Source organism: Vanacampus margaritifer, chromosome 1 (assembly GCF_051991255.1).
Source record: "Vanacampus margaritifer isolate UIUO_Vmar chromosome 1, RoL_Vmar_1.0, whole genome shotgun sequence".
NCBI classification, from domain to species: domain Eukaryota; kingdom Metazoa; phylum Chordata; class Actinopteri; order Syngnathiformes; family Syngnathidae; genus Vanacampus; species Vanacampus margaritifer.
The window spans coordinates 27,180,093-27,204,201 of NC_135432.1; the positions used below are offsets into that span (position 1 = coordinate 27,180,093).

At 39.8% G+C, this 24,109-nt stretch overlaps 1 protein-coding gene across 2 annotated transcripts; it reads right to left on the minus strand.

Annotated features, from left to right (window-relative positions):
* Nucleotides 1-6,142: 6,142 nt before the first annotated feature.
* Nucleotides 6,143-23,580, minus strand: arih2 (ariadne homolog 2 (Drosophila)). 2 transcript variants are annotated; one of them, XM_077544264.1, is made up of 15 exons: nt 23,420-23,580; nt 19,276-19,777; nt 18,098-18,165; nt 17,292-17,364; nt 16,848-16,989; nt 15,665-15,786; nt 15,074-15,183; nt 14,658-14,775; nt 14,521-14,571; nt 13,833-13,854; nt 12,402-12,553; nt 9,413-9,556; nt 8,826-8,891; nt 8,319-8,444; nt 6,143-7,926 (listed from the first exon to the last, which is right to left on the minus strand). In XM_077544264.1, the coding sequence occupies exons 2-15, from the start codon at nt 19,540-19,542 to the stop codon at nt 7,855-7,857; spliced, it is 1,533 nt and encodes a 510-aa protein (XP_077400390.1). In that variant the 5' UTR covers nt 19,543-19,777; nt 23,420-23,580; the 3' UTR covers nt 6,143-7,854. The 2 variants fall into 2 exon arrangements, with proteins under 2 accessions (XP_077400390.1, XP_077400396.1); XM_077544270.1 differs by having other exon boundaries at nt 23,404-23,547.
* Between the last annotated feature and the right edge of the window lie 529 nt (nt 23,581-24,109).

A 24,109-nucleotide genomic window follows, 5' to 3' on the forward strand; every position in this document is an offset into this window, starting at 1 on the left:
TAGAGGCGTTTATCCACAGTTGCCGAGCTCGGGACAGTATGTATTTGCGCCCCCTCCGTATCCGACGGCGTCAGTGATGGCCCCCGTAGTCACTTTGGGGGGCAGAATGGTTTTAGATGTGGAAGATGACGAGTCACGGATGACGCCAGCAACAATACAGTTGATCGAACAGGCTGTGAATAATGAGAGGAAAAGGCTGCGGGGGAGTGAGTCGCCCGTGCGCACGTCAGGGGCGGTGTTAGCAGGAGACGGGGGCACCACTAGTGCAGGGAATAAGAGGACTCCGAAGCTGATAAGGGAGGAGGCACAGGGGAAGTTGTTTGATGGACATAAGGTGCAGACTGAGGAAAGAGAGATGTTAGAGAAAATGGTGACAGGAACACAGAGACGGGGGCAGGCAACGCCCAGCAACGCTGATCACCGCGAGGGGGAAGTGGAGAGTGATGAGGAAGGTGAGGTGATGTTACGTGAGCAGCGGCAGATGCTCAGAGCGCTGAGTGAGGAAGAGAGGAGGGGCGATAGTGAGGAGAGCAGGTCAAGGGGGCAGCTGGCACTCGCCAGCTGGGGAGAGAAACGCCCCTGGCGGAGATCGCGGAGGCGTTGTTTCGGGAACTGAGGGCGGCCTTTCCCTCCCCAGTGGATGTGATGCCAACAATTTTGAATTATGGGAAAGGTGTGTTGTGTGATGTTCTAGCGAGATTTTAGAAATCAAAATGGCCTGGTCTGTTTCTCCTCACTGCCTTTGTGGAGATGAGAAAAGTGCAAAAGTTAAGTGAATGGAAGTGTAAGTTGGTTTGAGACAGTGATTGTTAAGTGTAGGAAAGAAAGAAGAGACGGGTGGAAAGTAATTTTTTCCCTCCAAAATTCTTTGTCCTCAAAAAAGGGTGAAAAAGAATGGTAAGCAGGAAATCTGCATATTTTGAAAGGATGGGGGCCGTGAGCTGCTGTTTTAAGAAGGTGGTGATTTGTACTGTTGTCTGTTAAAATTAAATTAAACTAAATAAAAAGGACAGGGGGTGTGATAAGTTTAGTCCTCTCTCCCATTGTCTCCATTTGGGAGACTTGTAGTCTGTTGTGTGTGTGAATAGCAGGGGTCTTCTAAGGCAAATCTTTTAAAATCAAATTGTTCCTGTTATGCGGAAGGATATAGAGGTCTAGGTGTTAACTACAGGCCACTATCATATTATTTTTAAAATCAGATCTGTGTTTTTTATAGTTGAATGAGTAATAAAACCAAATTTTAATTGAAATAGACTTTTCATTTTTGATTTTTATATTTCCCCTGCATCTCTGATAACTTATTCGTAGGTGTGAAAATGATTTAACCTTTGTCTTTATCTGAGTCCCATTCTAGAAGTCCCTGAAATTCGAAAGGACTTCCATCCAAGTGGCCAGGGTGACTGACAGCTGTCACATGTTTCTTAAATTTGAGGTAACACGTGATGAAGATGTCTATGGTAGACATATGCGTAAATATAGTACTACTACTTGCTATAGTGTAGTGATCAAATTCAAATAAAACCACAAAATGAATAAATTAGGGGTTTGAAAAACAAAATATTTTGTGGAAATTTTTTATTTATTTTTTCTTGGAAATTGTATGACAACAAGCAGTGTTCTCTTGCTATGATCTCATCTCCCTCTGTCTGTTCCGAGTGTATAAATGTTTCAGGCAGGTTCAATCTTTGACTGAAAGGTGTTTCACTTGGGTGACTCAACCAAAAAGTGCTGGAAATGGAATGAACAGCATTCTCCTGCTATGCTTGATGTTCAGAGTGGAAGGCGAACTGAACAATGGTCACTTTCGGGGGGGAAGTGACCACACGGACTGCGAAAAGGATGGTACACTGTAAATCCGCTCGTCCTGTGACTGTTCAATGACTCTTATGCATTGTTTGAGCATAATGTCCAGCAACTTTTTGAGCAGACAGGATTATCATCGATTCTGCCATGATGAACTTTTCCTGAGAACTCCAGTGCACAAAGCCCAGTGCCCGCTTTGAACTTTGCCCTGCATAAACTGCTATCGACAAGGACAGGAAGGAATATGAACTACAGTTGTGGACTCAAAGTTCTGGAATCATCTGAGTTTGGTGCCTGAGGTCGTATGTTGTATTCTGTTTGTAGACATTTGCACTCTGTACTATGTCAGAGGGAAAGATGTGATCTATAGCAACGCAGTTTTGGAAATTGAGAACAGCTTATGTGAATTAGGGAAGTATAAAATTTATTCTAATCTTTAAATACTATATTTTCCGTTGTTTGATGCTTGTTGAATTTGGCCTTCTATTTTTTCCCATTTCTCTTTTATAACTTTGGCTTCTCAGAGTGGACTCAGATATGGAACACTTACGGCGAATTTGCTGGTTAAATTTTTAATTTTGATTAAGCTCAACAGCACTGATCTTTGGATTCCACGGGGAATGCACAAAGGCAAAGTTCCCTGCTGTGTTTTTACAAAGCCCCCACTACTCTGTAGAAGAGGTGAGGTTAGTTAGCATTTTAAGAATACTTTTTGGTTGGTGTAAAGTAGGGATTTTGTTTTGTTTTTCTGATTATAACTCGTTTCTTTTATTAGTTGAGATGGCAGATATTTGGAAGATTCGTGACCTGCAATAGATTAATGGGGTTATTTTAAATCTTTTTCTCATCTCTTCCTGACCCTAAAAGTCCTCCGCTGCAGTATCTTAATTTACATCTGCTTGAGTTGTTTTTCTCACTTTAAGTTGCCTGAACAGGATTCAAATTTACATTACAAACTCTTGCCTCAAAGGCTTTTGTTTTTATGGCTCCTGGCTAGCTCAGCTGGAGATCTTTTTATAGTTCTGGTGTTGGCCAAATTGTCACAATTTGGTTGTTTTTCTAATCTACAGGACACAAGGTGTCTGTTTTTTTTTTAAGCAGCAATTTGGAAGCGGCTGCAGTTTTCACATTCAGGTCTGAAATGATCAAAATTGATCTTTATCAGATGTGAGAATGACTGGTCTGTCTGTGTATGGTTGAAAAGGAAGTCTGATGTGAGAATGAAGTTTGGTGTGAGGAATTTACAGGCAGCGAATGGTGAGGATGGGAGTTGGAAAATAAGTTCTACAAAGATGACAAAAGACGACCCTTATAGCAGAAATACGGTAAGTATGTTCCATTTCAGAAACGATTGAAAAGTATAATTTCTAGAGCCCATGGAATATGCCATTTAGGTGTGGAAGGAACATTGACACACCTAGGTGACATTTTTTCATGAGACAAGTTGTTAAAAATGAACTGCGGTGTTTATTTAAGGTATAAGTATAAATCTCTTCTCAGACTGTTCATGGCCCGGCCGGACATGAATAGTTCTGAGTTAAGATGATGTTGTTTTTAAATGATTTACACTGCTATAATAAGAAACCAGCGTTAAAAATACAGAAATTTGATGTACGACAAAGAGCAACATTATGCTCAGGCATTGGAGCTGTGGATTGAGACCACAGGTAAACACCTAGGCAGCTACCCTGAAGCTGAGATGAGGTTCAGGACGGCGATGCTGAACGGCCTCCCAAATGAGGTGCAAGCGATTATGAGAATTGAAACTAAAGGACAAAAGTGGTACCATTACTCACAGTTGCGCCCGGCCCCAGACTTTGTGCCTGCCAATGGTGAGCTTAAAGATTGACTGCCCGGACGGGCAGGTCAAGAGAGGGAATGTGACGATGGCGAGAATTGGATCAAAATCGGACTCGGAAGTGTCTGAACAAAAACGACGACGATGCAAATGTTTAACTTTATTGACTATTTTGTTTGCAGGCTTGTGCTTTGTGTGGACTATGTTAGCGTTTGAACATATGGTGCGGGATGATAGAAGTGATGGAACGAAAGGAGAACAAGTGATGGTGTATCATTCCTGTAATGGAACGGTATGGTATGAAGCAGAGCAAGATGGTGGTAAGACGCTGACACAGACACAACAACTACTGTTAAATCTGAAGTGTAAACAACCGACAAAGGTGAACACTTGGGTGAAAGTTACATGGGAGTGGCCCTGGGATTGGAAACATCCAGGAGTCATGGTGTAATGAAAATGTGTCTTTGCCAGCAGGAATACCTCTCGCTCGGGCTGATGTTTGGCTGTGGTGTGGAGAGAGAGTGTTGTACGATAGGCTTCCCCCCAATGCCTCAGGTAAGTGCGCCCTAGTAACGCTGATCATGCCAATTAGTGTGACAGCATTAGACATGGCTAGGATAAATTGGGAAGGAGTTAGACAGTGGGGAAGAATCCCCTTCCTTGGGAGGAAGAAAAGGGACATGCAAGAATGGTTGAATGCAGGAGACCCCACATACATAGATGCAATTGGAGTTCCGAGAGGGGTCCCTGATGAATACAAATTGGTGGATCAAGTGGCGGCAGGATGGGAGAGTATTTTTCTGTTTATTACAGTAAACAAAAATGTGGACCGGATTAATTATGTCCACTACAATGTCCAACGATTGGCGAACTTTACCACCTCGGCACTCCAGGCAGTGCACGAGCAATTAGCAGCCACGTCTCTTATGGCATTCCAAAATAGAATGAGTTTAGATATGGTGTTAGCTGAAAGAGGAGGAGTGTGTGGTATTTTTGGGGAGCAGTGTTGTACTCTGATCCCCAACAATACATCTCCTGATGGTCGCCTTACTAAGGCATTGGAGGGTCTGCGTACGCTAAGTAATAAAATGAAAGAGCATTCAGGCTATCATGGTGTTATGCGGATGTTGTTGTATTCCATGTATCAGATCATTGACTGTTAAGACAATTGAACGCACGTTGGGGCCACTACCGCCGGGTGGTCAGTATATGATGATCCCTCAGAAGGACCCCCAGGAAGCGGAGACAGCTGTGGCCCTCCGGGAGTCCGGGATGTGAGTATGTGAAGGTAGCCTCAGGGATCTGAGGCCATGAGAGAGAATGAAATTTTATACTGATTTTCTACTAGAATGAAATTTTTTACTAATTTTTAGTTGTTTATTGATTTTTAGCTCATGTTTAACAATAAAAAACAAGGTATTCGAGTGATGACCTCAGTCGTCTGAGGTCATGAGAGGGAATAAAGGAATCTAAGAGTTTGTGCAAGTGGGGGTTTTAGGAATGGAATGTTGCAGAACAAAGGATGCTAATTGCAGGGGGAGATGCAGAGCCGCGATAAGGTCAGAGTAGGTTGTAAACCACATTTGTTTTACACCTGGGCGGAAAAGTACAAAACAGGAGAAGCCACCCAGTGACGCTGCGGATGAAGATCGGCCAATGAAAAGCAAGCTAAAGTTAAACTGCAGAAAACACATAGCCAATAGAATAATGTCAGGATGCCTTTGTTTCTGTGTCATTTAAATATTGTGTAGTATAACTATTCACTGGGGCAACTCGGAAGAGACTACGTCGGCTGCTTGAGACAGAGACGTATAGAATTGTATTGATAGGGACCCGGGACCCCAGCTGTTATGTATTAGATTTGAGTGTTAGGAATAAATCCACTCGTGTGTGAAAATGACGGCTTCCTGATACCTTTCTATTGCAGAACGAGCATGCTATTGTTGGATGGGTGATAGTTTGGTAAGGTCACAAATTGGAGTCAGATTATTAACTTGAGTTTGTATTAATATAGAAATAAATTCCAACAATATGGAGAAAAAGAAGCTAACACCAAATATTACAGAACTGTTTATATGTTTGGACGGATCAAGGAATGGAGCAGGTCAAGTTAACAAGAACAAGTTAAAATTTGCCTGGCCCTGTATTGTTCTTATTGTGCATATAATAATGCTCTGTGCATTCACACTTCACTACTTTGTGCACAAAAGTGGGATAAGATCCACTGATTGTCACACCCACCTAAGTGGGGCGAAATTCTGCCCCATTGAACTATGTTATTAATGCATACTTTTCCTCCAAATGCTCTTTATTGTGGGCTGAAAGTGGGTCACATCAACAAAGTCTGACTGAGCAGTTAATTCCGTCTTGGCACCAAAGTACATTAACTGCATTTGGCTGTGGGGTAATTTTGGACCTCTGTGTTATTAGGTGCCAGTGTGAAAAATGTCAAAGGTGACCAGGGCTTCTGACAGGGCTTCATTCTGTATGTTTAGACTCTGTATGTGACATGTAGCATTGCAATGAACACACAAGACACGGTTTCAGTTTTAAAAACTCTCTCAGTAACTCTATTTTTCTGTATTAATGTACAACCGTTGAAAATTACAGCACTTTTTTTTGGTAGCTTTTTCTTTATTCTTTTTTTTTTAACCATCTATCAACAGCCATTTTTTCCCAGAAGAAATGTGAACAATGTGAGCAAGGAAGAGAGGAAGAAAAACCAAAGCCCGAAAATGATGAAACGGTGGCAAACACAATAGAGTAGAGCATCCAAATGAGAGGAGGGGAGTAAAAATGAATGAGTAGTGGAGTTAAATGCATAATGCGTGTTTGTGGTATGTCAGTGGGGTGTGTTGTAGTGAAAATGACTATGGTATTGGCTATTGTCTGTCATGATCAGTTTGTGAAGCGAAGGCCATAACTTGTTAAACTGCAGCAAACATAAAAACGTTCAAACACGGGTGGGCAACCTTTATTCATTTCATAACAAGTTCAGGTCCTCCGAGAGTCAATAGTTAATTTAGGGCAAACTTGACAGCGCAAAGGGAAAAACACTGGGAAGAAAAAGATTTTGCCAAGCCATTCCTTTGCGTACAGGCGGACTCTACTGTATTATCTTTTGTTGAATATGTTAAAATTGAGCCAATTAAGGGTTTTAATCACCTGAGAACTGTGAGGCAGGTGTGCTGACCACCAGTATACACCATGATAGACTGAACATGTTCAACGGGATCAAAATAGATTTTTGTGTATATACATACATTGTGTACATATATTTTGAGCATTTGTGGATTATTTTTTTGGGGGCTTCTTATAACACTACATTTGAGATATTTTGATTGCAGACTTTGATGGCAGGCCAGATAAACGCTTGCTCAGGCGGCACATCGTCTGTCGGTTGCCCACTGCATTTGAAGTAACATTAGCAGATTGTATCGAAGAGCCAATTAGTTTTTCTAAGATCATAACAACTAGCAGCTTTTTATTGTCAGTTGTGGCCAAAGCGAGTCAGGTTTGCCAATTGCAAAAACAAAAATCACATGAAAAGTGTGTTTATTGTGGGGAAAAACAAAACAAAACTATACATTCATCTAGAGTATGATCTGTATGTGAACGCGTATCATGCACATGGAAATGCTGCATTTTGTCCAAGTCATGTAGAAAGGATGCAGATGGGTTTCACTATTGCGTTTATAAATTAAATTAAGCCAACTAAATGAAAACACAAATACATGTCAAATGTAAATGTGAGCGATACAACTGCCACAAAGTGTCTACTAGACTTTATGGTCTTAGCATTAGTAGCAAAATCTTTGTTGAGAAAACTAGACATTGATTTGATCGTTTCTGTTTGTTGTTTTTATTTAATGTGACACCAGCATAACGCTGGACAGTAACAAGAGATATTTGGGACACACATTTGATCCGAACGGTGTCCCTCTGATCAGGAGATCTAACTCAGGTGACTGCGTTAAAGCCAACACACGGTGAAAGAACATGAAGAAGAGGGGGGAGATACAATCGTGCCATTTCGTGACCCTGCAGCATTTTAGGGGTGAGATAAGGAAGAGAAAAAGATGAAAAGGGAAAAAGCAAGTGAGCGTTGACAAGGAATTAGGGCGCCAGCGGGAATGCACCCTGGGGATGGTCACTGAAGGAAGCAATAGTGGGTTGGGGGCAAGTAAGAAAGACAAGGTAGGAAAGAAGGAAGGATGAAAGAGATGCTGGTGCTCTGCAGCCTCAATGGCGTTTCATGTGTCGTGGAAATCCTTCAGCAGCGTGCGTCGTCTCTGCTCAGCAATGTGCATCTGATTCTCCAGCTCCTGTTCACACAGACAAAAGGAATCTCAACACTTTCTCCAGGTTGGGTTTACACAGGATGCCTCAAGTGGTACAATCTCCTTCAAGCCCAGTGCTTACAAAGAAAGGAAACTGATCCGGCATAAGCTGCTTCGAGCTACTGATGACTTTAAAACATTAAAAATGGACTGTGTTTTCATCTGGGAGCCATTTTTTTAGGATAATGTAAAATGAGTTTAAAATGATAGTGCTTTACAATTATAGTCTGTCATAAATTGAGGATTTAAACTATTAATGTAGGCAATTCTAAGCTTTTTTGTGGGGGAGGGCATCAATTACATGCATTTTTTTCACTACTCGCAAAAGAGCTCTGTTCCTATTACTGTATAAATCAAAAAGATCTCGTCCTTCTTACCCCTCTGTCGCTGGCACTGAGATCAACCTCGCCTCCCACCACTGCCCTCTCGTAGCTGTCCACCCGTTCCACTTTCCACGACAAGTTCTCGATTTCTGCCTCCAGCTGAGCTTGCTGGTACTCAAACTGCAGCAAAGCAAAACCAAATTAACACATATGCAAGCATTTGTCTTTCTTCTCTCCATTTGCCCCCTCTCAAAACACATCTTGGCAGATCTTATTTTCCTATCGTTAACTTGTGTTAGTGCTTTTTGTTGTTTCTTTTTCTCCTCTCCACTTTCTTCTTTTCTGTCTTTCAAACTAAGCATAATGTGTTCCTATTGCTATTGCTGTCATTTGATATTTCTTTTTGTCTCCTTTCACTCTCTCACTGTCTACTCATTTTACTATTGTTGTCTTTTGATATTGCTTTTTTTCCCCTCTTCTGAGTCTCTTTGCAAAATGCGTCCTAGCAGAACAAAGTACACTGAAGTTGGTGGACCAGGAAACAACTGTACAGTTTCTCACCAGTTTTTTGCGTGGGCCGGACATGTAATAGGCATAGGGATACGTATACTGCAGTGTGTAGCGACACTGGAAGCAAAAAGACAACAAATAAGGGAAGTCAGTGAAATAGTATAGAAAATGTATGGACAATTAAGGTTACATTCAATACAATTATTATTTTTTTTTTTTCCAAAAAAGGTACTCAGAGGTGGCATACTACATCTATGGAAAATAAATGACGCAGTGAAGATGAAATGTTCAGTATCATATATATTATACGCCTGAGTGAGTTAAGTGCTTTGATCTGAATAATTGCATGGCGAGGCAGATCACATACGTATCACCCACAGGGGTTACTTTACTCACCCCTGCTTTAAATAAATATTTAACATTTAAGGACATTTCAAGACTAAATTAAATGAACAATATCAATTATTTTAATTCCACCTGAGCAGTCAAGGTTACAGGCTTCAGTTTTTGACAGAATATTTAATTGTACGTAAAACTCAAAATTCAATTAAATCGGCTGAGTACTACATTGTATATACTGTAGAGAAGATACCCTTTTGTCCATCTAAAAACAAATAATCTAAACAAACAAAAAATACCTTTGCTAAAAGCTTTGCAGCGTTGTGAAGGTACTGCCAGTCAATCCAGGTTCCCAGGTTGTTCATCACTCTCTCCTGGATTTTCTCCTGGATCCTCTGGTACGTCTGAGCCTCCAGCTGCAGAGACTTGTTGTGGTTCTCCCACTGGTGCAGGAAACACAAAAAAGACAATCATATTGACCACAATGTATCCCACTGGACACCTTCAGAATTTTCTCTGCATTCAAATATTGGTAAGTGAGGAAGTTGGTCAACTATGGTTTGTAAATCCTTTGCTAAAATGGAATAAATGTACACAATTTAACTCATTTGCTCCCAAAAACGTATAAATACGTTCTATTTTAAATGTTTTAAGAGTCCCAAAGACATATTTATACGTTTTCAGCCATTCCCACACCATGTTAATATTTGGACGGGCCACCCAAGTAAACTTGCCGCCGCCCAATACGTTTTCTAGAAAATTTACCGTGTTTTCAAAACTATAAGGTACACTTAGAAGTCTTAAAATATTCTTATGTGTGCACCGAGTAACAGAGACGGGCAAATTTTATTGTGCCAATGCGCGTTTCTTATTGGTGGGCTGGTTCACGCTTGTTGCTAGTTGTCTGCTGGCTTGTAACAGCGGCGGACGGAGGGGAGAAGGCAGAAGAGAGTTGCAGCTGTATGTACTCGAATGTGGAAAATGGAGATGAAACGAGAAAGTGAATAAAAAAAGAAAATAAAACGCCAATTTGCAGTGTGACCTCCTGTCTCCTGTACCTCATTTCGTCTACCCTGTTTGGACCCCACCTTTTTTAGCGACGTGCAGCCGCCGGGTGCTATCTGCGGAGACGATTCAAAAACCGTCCAAGACCGAGCAGGAACGGATAATAAAATACTGCCGGTATTTGCATTGTGCAAAACAACATCGGTTTGGCTAAGAAACTCCGGAAAATGGCATCAGCTAAGAAACATGCTTACGAGGCATAATTTAAACTGCAAGCTATTAGTTATGCGGTTGTAGATGGGAATAGAGCAGTTGTGAGATAATTCCACATCAACGAATCCATGGTTGGGAAGGGGAAGAAGCAAGAAAACGAAGTTGGAGCTTGCCATCATTCTGGGAGGATTAATGAAGGAACTCCAACTGGTCATTGAAACTGGGGTTTGAAAGTAAAGTTGCGAGAAGCATGTGAGCGATCAATGAGAGAAGGCGAACACACTCCACCAAAAACAAATGTGAGGCAGCGTTCTTGTTTCTGCATTTGCCAATTTATTATTATATTATATTATTAGTATGGGATTTTTTTTAATGGGCTTTAGGTGAACTGATGAATACACACACGCTCGCACGCACGCACGCACACACACACACACACACACACACACACACATACTCACCCACATACAAAAAAAAAAGTATATATATATGTATATATATATATATATATATATATATATATATATATATAAGTGTATATGTATATATATGTATATGTATTTAAAAAAAAAAAAAAAAACATTTATTAAATTTTTTTTAATTGATTTGTTTTTAAAAAAAAAAAAAAAAAGGAGAGCAATGATGATGTCAAATCGAATGAACAATACTGAGCTCTTCTGTAAAAAAAAAAAGAAAAAAACAAACAAAAAAAAACAAAAAACAAAAAAACAAAAAAAAAAAACAAATGTGAGGCAGCGCCGGCTGAACAAGGTACGCCACGTTATGTGAATGGATTGTGGACGTCTGATGTTTTTCATTGTTTTGCTTTCTTCTCTGTAAGGTAAGCATTATTAATTTCGGCCAGAATTATCCCATAATATTTTCTCTTTAACCACCGCAAAGCACTTTGTCAAGTCTAGTTTATTTATAGCCCTTAATCACACAAGAGTCTCAAAGGGCTTCACATGCCCACAGTTGACAAATATCAACGACATCCCCTAATCGAACCACAAGAGAGCAACGAAAAACTAAAAAAAAAAAAACAACAGGCAAAAAAAACGAGAAACCTTGAGATGGGACCGCAAATGGTGTTATCACCCTTCCAGGATGTTTAGGCTGCAATGGACCGTGCACTTTATACTCGCAGTTTGTGCTTTGGGAATTGTATATTCACATCCGATCCGTCCCGATCCAGTTTTTTTCACTTATAATCCGATGGCAGCCTTATTTTATTTGTATTATTATTTTAATATAAAATAAGTGCTAAGAATATGGAGTCACTGAGTAATGTTACAACAACATTTTTACTCTTAAAATTTACTAGAATGCACGATATGAAGTGCAAAATGGCAAAAATTTTTGTTCCGGAAAGGGGGGGGGGGGAGTGGCAGTTGGGGAGCCTCCCACTTTACCCCCACCAACGGAGCACACCCACCCAAGTAGATTTAAAATCTGTGGGAAACACTGTTTTTTAGTTTTTTTTTTAATGCTAGAGTAGACCATACAGAAGGCTTTGATGCAGCCTCAACTGCAAATAACAGTTGAAGAAATGGTAGTTATTACACAAACAGCCAGCAGGTGGCAGCAGAGCAAAAAAGATCAACTAGGGGCTAAGCTTGAAAAAAAGCTCATTACTCACATTGTGAATAATGATGAAACTTAGGTATATTCTAATGCTAATTGCTGCAAAACGGAAACAGATAGAAATATATTTTTTCCTCTAATCTTTCTTTTGGTAGGTTCCATGTTTTTATATCAATAGAACACAATATTTTGTGGGCCTTGCAAAATCCAGTAAAACAGCCGGGAGTGAAGGGGATTGCTTCTGTGAAAATGGCTGGGAGTGAATGAGTTAAAGAATACACTTCATGTGCTTTGTGAGATCAAGAAAATGTTTGACCAGTATTCTGAACTAAGATAAATGCGATAATTTGAACAAAAACTCAACTACACATACTTTTCTGCGAATGTAACATCATGACCATGAGTAGTCTTCAATACTCCAGAGCAATACACAGTCTAATATATTGTACATATATGTTAAATAAATATTTGAAATTATTCACTCACCCTCTCAAAGTAGAAGAGGTATTTCTTGAGCGCCTCTCTGGCCTGAGCCTGCTGGCTCTGGTTGACTATATCGGGGTTTTCTTTGTAACGACTGCACTCGTAGTATTCACTGCCGTGCGTCTTCCAGTCACCAAGACACATCCAGCAGAAGTCTGAAAACAAAAGGTTCAGTTTTTATAATCATTCATTTAACAATTCTCAGGTCAGTTTTGAACGCACACCTAACGGGTTGGACTACTATGCTGTTGGGACTCGTCCATCCCTCCATTCATTAACTACCGCTTATCTAAGGTTGGGTCGCAGGGGAAGCAGCTTCACCAAGGAAGCCCAGACTTCCCTCTCCAGCCACTTCAACCAGCTCTTCTGAAGGGATCCCAAGGTGCTACCCCGAGCCAGCCGAAAGGCATAGTCAATCAGGATCATCATCCTCAGGATCTCCTCCCGTTGGTACATGCCCGCAACACCTCTCCAGGGAGGCGTCCAGGAGGCATCCTAACCAGATGTCTGAGCCACCTCAGAGTAGCAGCAGCTCTACTCTGGGCCCCTCCCGGATGACTGAGCTTCTCACCCTATCTCTAAGGGAGAGTCCGGACACCCTGCGGAGGAAACTCATTTGGGCCGCTTGTATCAGGGATCTTAGTCGAGGGTAGGAACGTAGATCGCCCGGTAAATCGAGAGCGTCGCCTTTCGACTCAGTTCCTTCTTTACCACAACCAGACCAACAGTTGGACTCATAAGTTACTAAATAGTTTTCAAAGGAGCTACATTTCATATTCAAATAATAAGTTGGGAAAGGCAATATCATTCACATCCAATGATTTTGTAATAAATGGCATATTTTGCACTGTTGAATTAGAATGACAAATATTCATACATGGTAAGGCTGGAGTTACATTGCAGGGCTGGGTTTTAGAATCAGATTTAGCGCCTATACGGTGACTTTTTGTCTATTGTTATGTACATAGCAAGTGACACATTTATCATCACCACACGCATCGACAATACAGAAATACACGAATACAGACATTAAAGGTAACACAGTTTAGTTGGCCATGTCAGACTCTTTCCCCATTGATTTAAATTAAGGTGAACTCAGCATTACTCTACCGGCAGCCGCCCACTCTTATTTTGCTTGCTGTAGATAAAGGTTACATTCTATTGATTTAGAGTGGGTGTTTATTTTGGCCAGTTTGTGTTATTTGGACAGACACAGTTGTGAATGCCACTAATGGATGTACTAACTACATCCTAGTGTCATCATATACATCACTGGGCATATATACACAAGCAGTTTGACTGACTGTTATGGTAAAGTGAAGAAAGGAATATGAATAGCACTTGTTATTTCCTGCACAATTCAAAGTCCTGCAGAAATATTTTAGCCTTATTTGTCAGAACATGACATTTCATTGTAGAAAGGATTCAACTTACCATGTTTGCACTTGGAGCATTGCTGGAATAAACAAACAAGATACATTTGTTATGAAGTAAATTAACAATAACAAATGTGCCTGAGCATACAAGTGCTGTCAAAGTTCAAGCGTTAACTAATTAATCACAAAAATTATTGCATTAATGATGTATTAACGCAGATTAATCACACTATTAATTTTGACCGCAGATAATCCTTTAGCTGACAGCGGATGGTTACATTAAAGGTAGCGCATGTTGTGTTTGAGCAATAAACATAACTACATGCAAGTAAAGCATTTAAGAAATGTTTGCGAATGACATTCAGAATATTTGTTCATGTCAAACTACTGGGGTCATTTTCCCCCCCATTTTAAATTATGCTAGTAATTAACTGATTTGAAAAGAGGAGGATGAGAGTGTGCAATGGATCAAAACATTTAGACGTCCTCATAACACGTTGAAAAAATGAACACATTACAGGTGCTCTTTAAATTTGGCGGGCAAAAGTTTTTGATAGAAAAGCCTTTAATCATGATTATTCAAAATTCTGAGATGTGATTAATCTGATTAAAAAATGTAATCGTCTGACAGCTATACAAATGCTACACTAAAAACAGAGGCGCTTCAGTGCAAAATTCAAGTGTTGTGGACTCAAACAAAAGAGAAAAGATATATTTTAGGAATTGACTTTTCGGCTGTGACATACCATGTGATTGCATCCTCCATTCTTCTCAATGCAGATATTGCACTTAGGACACTGAAATGTGACACACAGTTGCTTCATATTTCAAACTCTTTTTTCAAAGTTACAAGTCAAAATAGAAACCATGTGGCGGCTCATACATCTTTAGTGTGTGCGCTGATATAGTTTGCCGTCTCTGAGTCGTCGGCACATTTTGTGAGCCATTTCCGGATGGTTGCGCAGTCTGTGGGCGCATGGTACATCTGACGGCATTTAAAACTTAGAACAACAAGAGACAAAACAGAGAAATTCAGCATTGAAACTCAACTGCATACAATTTATCGGCAGTTGAAGGCTTAAAGCATTGGAAATATTATTAATGAACCTCTTAGGTTAAACCACCTGTCATTAAAAAAGTTGAGACCATCCAGAATCATAACGTGCTTTAATGCACACCATATACTATTACAATCAGGAATTCAATTTTTATTTGAAATTCAGTTGTTACATTTGCTATGTATGTTTCTATAATCTGTGTGTGTGTGTGTGTGTGTGTGTGTGTGTGTTGTGGACCTACCAGAAGACCTCACTGCAGCGACTACACTGCACCCTGCGCGCCCGTGGCTCCTGCACCTTAATGACGATAGGACAGTCTGCACCCGGACACAGTTGCAATTGGAAGTGACTCTGTAGTTGGAGAGATGAAAATCAGGTAAAGCTGAGCGCTTCAGGGCAACCCTGTGTGTTTCAAACATTTACCATTCAGTGGTCTTAGAAAATTCTTTCGACTGGCAAGAGATATATAAAACAATGTTTTATAAAGTATCGCTTCATTTCTTCCGACACAAAGGGACATGCAAATGAACTCCTTTAAGGCATTCTGCAACTGCGATGCCATGAAACAGCTGAGCAGTCTTGTCCCATTACTTTTGGTCCCTTATTCAAAATGTGGAAGTAACAGACAAACTGTTGTAATTTCTACACAGGTCACCTGAATTGGATGGAAAGACCCTCATATTACAGCTGAAAGTTTGCAGCTAAAGCAAATCTTGCTCAATTCATTTCAAATCAATCGTGGTGGTGTTTAAAGCCAAAATGAAGAGAATGGTGCCGCTGTCTGAATATTAAGAGATCTGATTGCAGATTAAAGAAAGGCAGACAAGCACACCTCGACATAGTCTCTGAAGAGGTAGCGTCTGTACTTGTCCTTTAGCTCATCTCCTGGCAGTAGAGGCAGGACAAAATCTTCTGGCATTTGCAGGGAGCAATCCTGAGCCATACAGGAAATGCCTGGAAAGACAAAAGCGCACACACCCCACATACAAATACATTAATTATTGGAAAATCAGATTTCCCATATCATTCTTAATGTGTGCTAGCAATTGCCCTTAACCATAGAAAGACTCAGTTGGATTGCTTTTTTTCCACCAGGAAATAAGTAAAGAAGCAACAGGTTTCAAGTTACTGTTATCTTGCACTTATAAACAAGCCCAAACACTCACATCGAATAATGAGCACGCACGAAAACATTCTTCTCACATAGATATGGCACATTCAAAATAAAATATTTGATCTGATTGCACACCCCGACACACAAACAATTGACAGCTGACAAGTAACAAAGGCATTTCTTAACTGAGGTCTTTAATTTTAAGTAGCTAACACATTATTTATACAGCCACAAAGTACTTTATATAGTGGGCTACATAACACAAGCACAAAATTGTATATTTAAACATGTACTAATGAAATCTAAATTAAATTAATTTCCAAGCAGATGCTACACTGTATTGCACAGCTGAAAGCATACTGCCAATCTAGCATAAACAATTATGACTCCGGGGCATCATCTAAGCCGGGTAGTTTTACTTTGTTACTGTTTTATTAGACAATGCTTAACTTTACACTTGTATGAATGTAATTTAAAATTGAATGTACAGACTACAGAGTTAACAATGGTTTTATAATGGTGCCATTTGGAGCCTGGAATGGCTTCATTCACTTTACATTACTGTATTTTTAGCGGAAGAAAATGTTCCCTTGGAAGTGAACCAATGTCAAGGAACAGATTCCACTGCATTACCTTACTTTGGTAAATGTAACACAAGTCACCAAAGCAAGAATACAATAGTTTCAAAAATGAAAACCAATTAAGTATAAAGAATTGACCACTTGGGAGGTTTTTCCATATGTCCACATGGCTTCTATGTGCAGCCATGTATGCAGTTTCTTCAAAAATACAGAGAAAACAGACTTCTGCTTAATTTACTACAGGTACATATGATCGTTTTTGTATACAATGACCACAACGGTTAAGTACACGCACGCACGAACGCACGCACATGACTTACCCACTCCTATACCATCTTTGACCAGTACAGTACAGTGCTGCTCCCAGCAAGCTTTGCAGAAGGAGTGCTGGCAGGGCAGCGCCAGCAGGGAGTCTCTCCGTACGACCTGGAGACACACACCACACTGCGGGGACTGAGGGCCCTGGAACACACAAATTAAATTGAAGTTACAATATCATTGTCCCGAAGTGAATACATTTACAAATATAAATCGTGAACTGCAGAAACACACATTGCACTAGTCTGCTTGCAAGGAGTTCCATTTGCATTCATGACGTTTGTTCTTAAAAATAAAATATGCATATGAATTTGCATAAAAATGCATACAATTACAATTTAAAAAGTGTACAAGTGCGCCATAACAAAGTTTATAAGCTTGAATTGGTCTCCAGCAGTATAACAATATCTTCCCTCCAATGGTACATTGGTCCATTTGTTACTCACAATGACTGCTCTGCATGTACTGCTAGGCTGAACCAGAGCGTCAGACAACACCAGAGAAGAATTGGACTTATTCCTGTATACAACAAGGGGAAAAGAGAGGCTGGAATGAGGATGGAAAAAGTAAAAATTATGGTAAAGAGAAATATAGAAACGACATATGAATACAGAAGGTTCTTGCAACCTTTCCCAGGTCAGATTGCTTGAAATTAAGGTGACAGGAGCGCTGGAGCCCATCTCACCTGTCTTGGGAAAGAACTGGGGTACATCCTGGACTGGATGTTTCACATTTGCATTCACACCTGATGACAGTCTTGGTTTTTAATAAACTTAACGTGCACGTTTTTGTGATGTGAGATGAAGCCTGATTAGACAGACAAAAATATGGTGTACTGTATGCTTGCCCTTCTGAAATTTTTAAAATGTATTTATTTAATGTATTAGTATTTGTGGGCTACATTCATTTATTTTTAGAACAGCTCATCTGTTTTTTTCCCCCAGAGTTGCATGGCAGGTTGTTTATTGTAGTAAATCACGTGTTGCATTAATTAAAGTGTTCTTCCTCATCCATCCGTAACTTGTATGTTATATTTCAAGGCAAGCAACTTATGCTAAATTTCAAGATTTGTTTTATTATTATTATTTTTTTAACTTTGAAACACCATATTCAACGTCACTGATGAACTAACTGAAACCTTTTGTCAGCATTTCAAGCATGCTTCACACTAAAAGGGAAATATTACAGGAAAAGTTGGGGAAAACAAACAAAAGTCTGGAATAACTGTAAAATTACAAAATAGGAAAAATACCTGTCCAGTATATGTGAAACCTGCCAGTGAAAATGCACAAGGATGAGCTTTGCAACAGCCGGTAAAACCTGAACAGAGAGAAAGAGAGCAAGAGAGAGAAATTAAAATGTATTTCATCTTCCTGAATATGAGGTGAGTGACACATTGCATGACCACACCATCTTGTATTACAGGCCAAACTAGTAACAGACCTCTGATAATTACTTATGTTTGTCCCTGGCATGGATTGACAGTTGATATGCAGAAGTGTTGAAGTAAACGACATAGAATGGGTGCTAAATTCTTCATGATTTTGTAGCTAAATATGTTCATCTACAACATAGGTAGGTGGTACCTGGCCGAGTGGCAGGTGTCGCCTTTTCCGAACAAAGTGTGAAATTTCCTAATCTGCCCTTCCTATTTACTAGAGCGTATCTGTACTACATAAACAATAATCCACACAATTCTTACCCGTTTGGCCACTTACTGTACACACAGACTACAATCACGGAGGAAATCTGAAAATGCACTTCTACTTCTTAGTGTTATAAGGCTAGTGTGACACATTTAGGAGACTAAGGAAATTTTAATACAATACAAAAACAGCCTTCAAATGTTTGGTCATTAAACATCACATCAACAATGTCCCAGATGGCATTAAGTTGATAGCGGTTAGCTGCCACCACTATAGTAGTAATTACAAAGTTGCAAAAAAACAAAAACAAAAAAGCGATGCCTTGTTTGGGGAAAACACAAAGGACATCAGATCAATCTAGATCAGGCACTCTTCAAGCCAGACTGTGAACTTGAACCAAGAAATAATAGGAAAAGGTCTGGCATTGTTGCGGCAACTCAAATCACAACTTTATTCACTTTTTGTACAATAGCTGTGCACTAACACTGACTGCAAAAAGCATATATTTGGTACAATTACTGGACTAAAAGATATGGTTCATTTGGCAAAATGCTTTTCATTTGTAGCTCACATGGAATTCAAAGACTTGCTATGATCAGGCATGGATGCATGGTTTGGTAGCAGTCCATGCATCCATGCCTGATCTCGATGGGGCACTATGTAAATGCATTAATATGCTGAGTGGGAAATGACTCCCCTTTCATTCCCTTTAAGTACTGCACTAAGGCTTGTTATTTGTGTACAAAAGCAGGAGTTAAAAGAATGCAGAGTAGAAGAGGCCCACCTTCAGTGCAGCAGCCACAATGGTCACCTCCTCGTTGAGAACCCTATGGCTCTCCTTGTATGTCAGGCAAGTGAACTGATACTCCTCTGGATCAAAGGAGTCAGCGCCCTGTTGCTCCACATCGCTGGCCACGCCATCGTAGTAGGTTTCGATGTCCCCTTGATCCTCCTCTTCCCCTCCGTCATCCTCATCCTCCTCTTCTTCAGAGTTTACTCCAAAGTCTTCCTCGTTGCTGTCAGACGCCTGGCTGTTCATGTCCACAGACATCCAGTCGACAGAATAACCCACCCGGACAGGTAGACTGCACGCCTACCTGTCGGATCTCTGCGGTTCTGATTGGCTAGAATGGCTTGTATAGGCGCCGCCTCTCCGTCCACCCTGGCGTCCGGTGTGTCTGAGCCGCGTGGAGAGCGTGCTCAGCAGCAGCGGAAGAAACAGAAGAAGTCGCACTCCCCGTCACTCATTTGGAAGGTCAGTTTGGGGGTCATCCAAGAAACAAAGACTGTGGAAAAAGCGAATCAAATATGTAGGGGTGTTAGAAAAAATCGATTCTGCAATACATCGCGATATTACAGCGCGCAATTCTTTAATCGATTCGATATGCGGCCAGATCGATTTTTAAACATCCTTTTTTATGGGAATATTCAACAAAACTTCTTACTTAGGGTTAGGATTCACACATTAAGCATGGAAGAATGTTATATTAATGGAACATTAAACCATAATATTTTATTTCAGTACGGTTCAAACATGAAACAGACTGCAACCTGTTTGTTAAATGCAGTGACTCATTTATAAGCCTGCATTTTCAGATAAATAAATACATTTTCATACAAATCTTACTGTGTACATGTACAAGTTTACTGATTAGTATTTTCAAAATTTGAGTAAAAAAATAAAATAAAATAAAAATCTATTTATAGATTTGCATCGGAATTAATCGGTATCGAATTGAATCGTGACCTATGAATCATGATACAAATCGAATCGCCAGGTACTAGGCATTCACACCCCTACAAATATGTGATATTGAACAATACAATACAGTATAATGAACCCCTGACTATTAACAAAATCACATCTTTACATTGAATCATCTAATTGCTGAAAAACTCAAATATACATAGCCCTCACATATTTTTATTTTATTTTTATATCTTTCTGATCATTTCTGCAAGATGGGGCCAATGCCCTGGCTAATAGCAAAGTAGTAAATGGCATTAGGACAGTTTGCTTAAGGATAACTTTACTGCTACTCATTTAAGTTCCAACTATTATCCGATCGTTGGTGATGTACTAGATTGAAGTTGTGTTTAGCTGAGCAGACGCAAGAAGGACATGTGTTGAGTCTTAGTGTCTGGGGCTTTAGAGGATTAGTTGGAACATGCTTTAGCTTTAAAGGAGATATAAAGGTAGAGACACACCTGGGGACTCCCTCAGCAAAAACAGCTGGAAACAGAAATAGTGAAGTTGGACTGTCTTAACACGCAATACACTCTTTGGTGACCCTACTTTTGCTACAAGGTTTGGTTTGGCTTATGGCTATATGAGATCAGATACAAGAGCTGCATCACAAATGCTTCATATGCGGTAAATGCACATAATACTGCCTAAGTTTTGAGACAGTAGTTTAAAGCAGCTCTATGTAACAATTTGCCCAAAAATATCTTTACAATAGCCTTTTTATTTGACCATTTATGACTGAAACATTTTCTAATTAGTAGATTAACACTCTAGCTGTTCATAATGGATACTCCTGCAAGCCTCTGGCCAATAGTTTTCAGACTGGATTGTAGCCATCATACATTTCCATTATTTCCAAATCAATGAGTTTAAATAATAACTTGGAATAAAGTGTACTACACACAGCGATAGCAACACACAGTATAAAACAGATTGGGTATTGTTGTTTAGGTATTGCTTGTTTGGTACTATTGCTAACAGATTAATTGATTACATGACCACCGGGCTTAATTTATTTTCTAGGTCTGCTTAAAAAAAATATATTAAAAAACAACACACAAAAAGTTTACATAATAACAGGACTTTGCTCACGTGTAGTTACACTGAGACACGCAGAACGTTATGTTGAATGTCAAGAATATTTTGATCTGGCATGCAGATACCAAATACATATTGGGCTTTCCATTTAACATTCCCTTTGAGATTCATAGGAACAACACTGATTGCATGAATAAAGCCAAATCAATGTTTGTCCCTGAAAATGTCAACAAAAACCTACATACAATATGCACTTGCAGTTACATGCTAAATAGGTTATCTATCATCTAGCTTTGATTTATTATTATTATTTTTTCGGGGGTCGGGGTCTAGGCTTTAGACATGCCAAAGAAACAAGAGCAAAGAGGATTTGAAAACCAAAATTGTGGAAAAGCAAGGATAGCCCATCTCCAGAGATCTGAAAGTTTGTGTGTCTACTGTGAGCAACATCATCAAGAAAGCCCATCTGGGAGAATTTCTTGTGGTAGAGAATTTTTGGTAATGCTCATCACTATACTGTTTGCCTTCAAAGAAAACACGGTCCCTAAGGTCAGTCATGGTGGACATTCACTGACATTTTCAGATTGCTTTGCTTCTTCTGGCACCAGATGGCTTGACTGTGCGCATGGCATCATGAAATCTAAATACTACGCAGCGCAATGGTGGGTCCAAGTGTCAGAAAGCTGGCACTCCATCAGACCTCATGGGTCTTACAGCAGGGCATTGACCCAAAGCACACTTAAATAAGCACCCAACATGGCTTCAGGCCAAGCGCTGGAAAGTTCTGAAGTGACCAGCAATAAGTCCAGATCCAATTCCCAAAGAACATGGTACACCTGTGGGGAGATCTGAAGGCAGCAGTTGGGAAGAGGAACCCTTCAAATATGGGAGAGCTGGATCAGTGTCAAAAGACAAGTGAGTCAAAATTCCAGGAGAGATATGTAGGAAACCTGATGAAGTGTTTTTTTGTTTTCTCTTTTTTGAAACGGAAATATTAAGTTGAGAGTGCCTATAATTTTGTTCAATCATGTTTGAAGTTCGGTATAGAATGATCAGATTTTGCTTTTTTCTCTCTCTTTTTTTGGGGTGTTGTACAAATGCAAACAAAAGGAATAAAAATACATGACTGACACCCAAAAAAATGTACTCTAATTGCTATAAATTTCCGGCAGAAGTGGTACATTATCTAACAACACAGTGGTGCCCATGACTGTAAGTGTGCCTTATTGTATACAACATGAAAATGTATTCTTACACTATCTGTAACACTGTATGAACTGTAATAAACTGAGGTCCTTGCAATCTTTTACTACCTACAGAGACTCCGTGACCCATAATTGGGTCCTGACCCACCAGTTGAGAACCGTTGATTTAGAGAATTTTCTCACAAGTGGCCTTGAGCCCAGCGACACTGGACAGTGATCACTTTGCTGCCTCTGACGTTCAAGGGTAAAGTGAATTTCAAATGTTAAAATAAATATATATAATCAAATATCTACGCAGAAAGGAGAGAGACGAGCCAAGACGAACCTGCCAGGTGTTTTTGGTGCCAAACAGAAAACAGCCAAAGGCTCCTGGTCCGGGCTAAAAATAGGCTCTTTAAACTGGGTGACACACATCTAGCTAAGCTAATGTATCACAACGACTCAGCACAGTTTCATAATAACGTGATAGAGGGCCCGGGGGCTGAAATGTATTAGACGAGGTGAAACAAATATGCCCTGCTTTGAATTTATTGAACATCGAAATATACTCCCATTGTTTGGTAAATGTACTTAGGAGCCACAGAGGTCCATCCAGTTATCGAATAGCCAATTTGAGTTAGCCGGATTAGCCTTGAAACATTTACATTGAGTCATACAGCGAGACAAAGCTCAAACCAGTAGTTTAACTAGGTCAAAACGGTCCTCTCGGGAGAAAAACGACGAAAAGTAAAACAAGACAATTTTATACTAGTTGGCGATATTAATGTTAACGCAGTTGCTAGCTGCTATTAGCATCTGATATCGTTATGATACGCCTTTTACCCACTCCAAACCCGTGGATTAGGATGTAAACAAGGCCGTCAGCAACTCGAGAGCCTACAAATAAAATTCTGGAAATATATATCCATTGAGTCTACGTTACCTGAAGAAATATTTACCTCTCAGAGAGACGCCGGTCCTGTCCACCGTGACATACAAAAGTGTGTTTTAGACTACAAAGCCGCTACGTGTGTTAGCTGGTAGGCGGACGATATGATGAGTTCTATGTGCACAAACCAAGTCGGAATTTCCAAATTCCAATTCGAGGGAAAGGTAAAAAAAGAAAAGGGCGACTAAAATGTACCCTAGGCTCTAAGAATTCATGTAACTACATAAAGCATTATTATAAGTTTTACTTATAGCAAACTTTTAAACGAGTAAAAAACAACAAAAACGTACACCTGCGGGAGTGCTTAGAATTGTAAAATACGAGTGCGATGTAACGCTGCACTTGTCAAATAACTTAACCCTAAGCGAACTTCTCTCCCAAAACGACACAATATAGATATATAAAAATGTAGGCTGGCTAAGAAATATTTTGGCTCAGAAAATTATGACGCAATGTCGGGCCTTTTTTTTTTTTACATGTTGCATTTAATGTTTACGTCACCCTATGTAGTTGCGAAACTTAATTGAACTGTATTTGTCTTCTTTAATTTTGACGAAAACATCGTTTTTTTTGCCATTCGAGATTTACAGTGTCTGCAGTGTGCTTTAGTGACACCTTTTAAGTTAGTTAATACGTCATGGCGTATAGTTTAGTTCACACTAAAACTAGTGTGCCTGGCTAAGTTTCATAAATGCAAAAA

Coding starts and splice junctions, on each gene's coding strand:
- arih2 (XM_077544264.1), bottom strand. CDS start 19,542: ATGTCTGTGGACATGAACAGCCAGGCGTCTGACAGCAACGAGGAAGAC. Junction 15,184..15,664: donor TCTTCAGAGACTATGTCGAG/GTGTGCTTGTCT, acceptor CTCCAACTACAG/AGTCACTTCCAATTGCAACT. Junction 14,776..15,073: donor CGCTGCAGTGAGGTCTTCTG/GTAGGTCCACAA, acceptor TGTTGTTCTAAG/TTTTAAATGCCGTCAGATGT.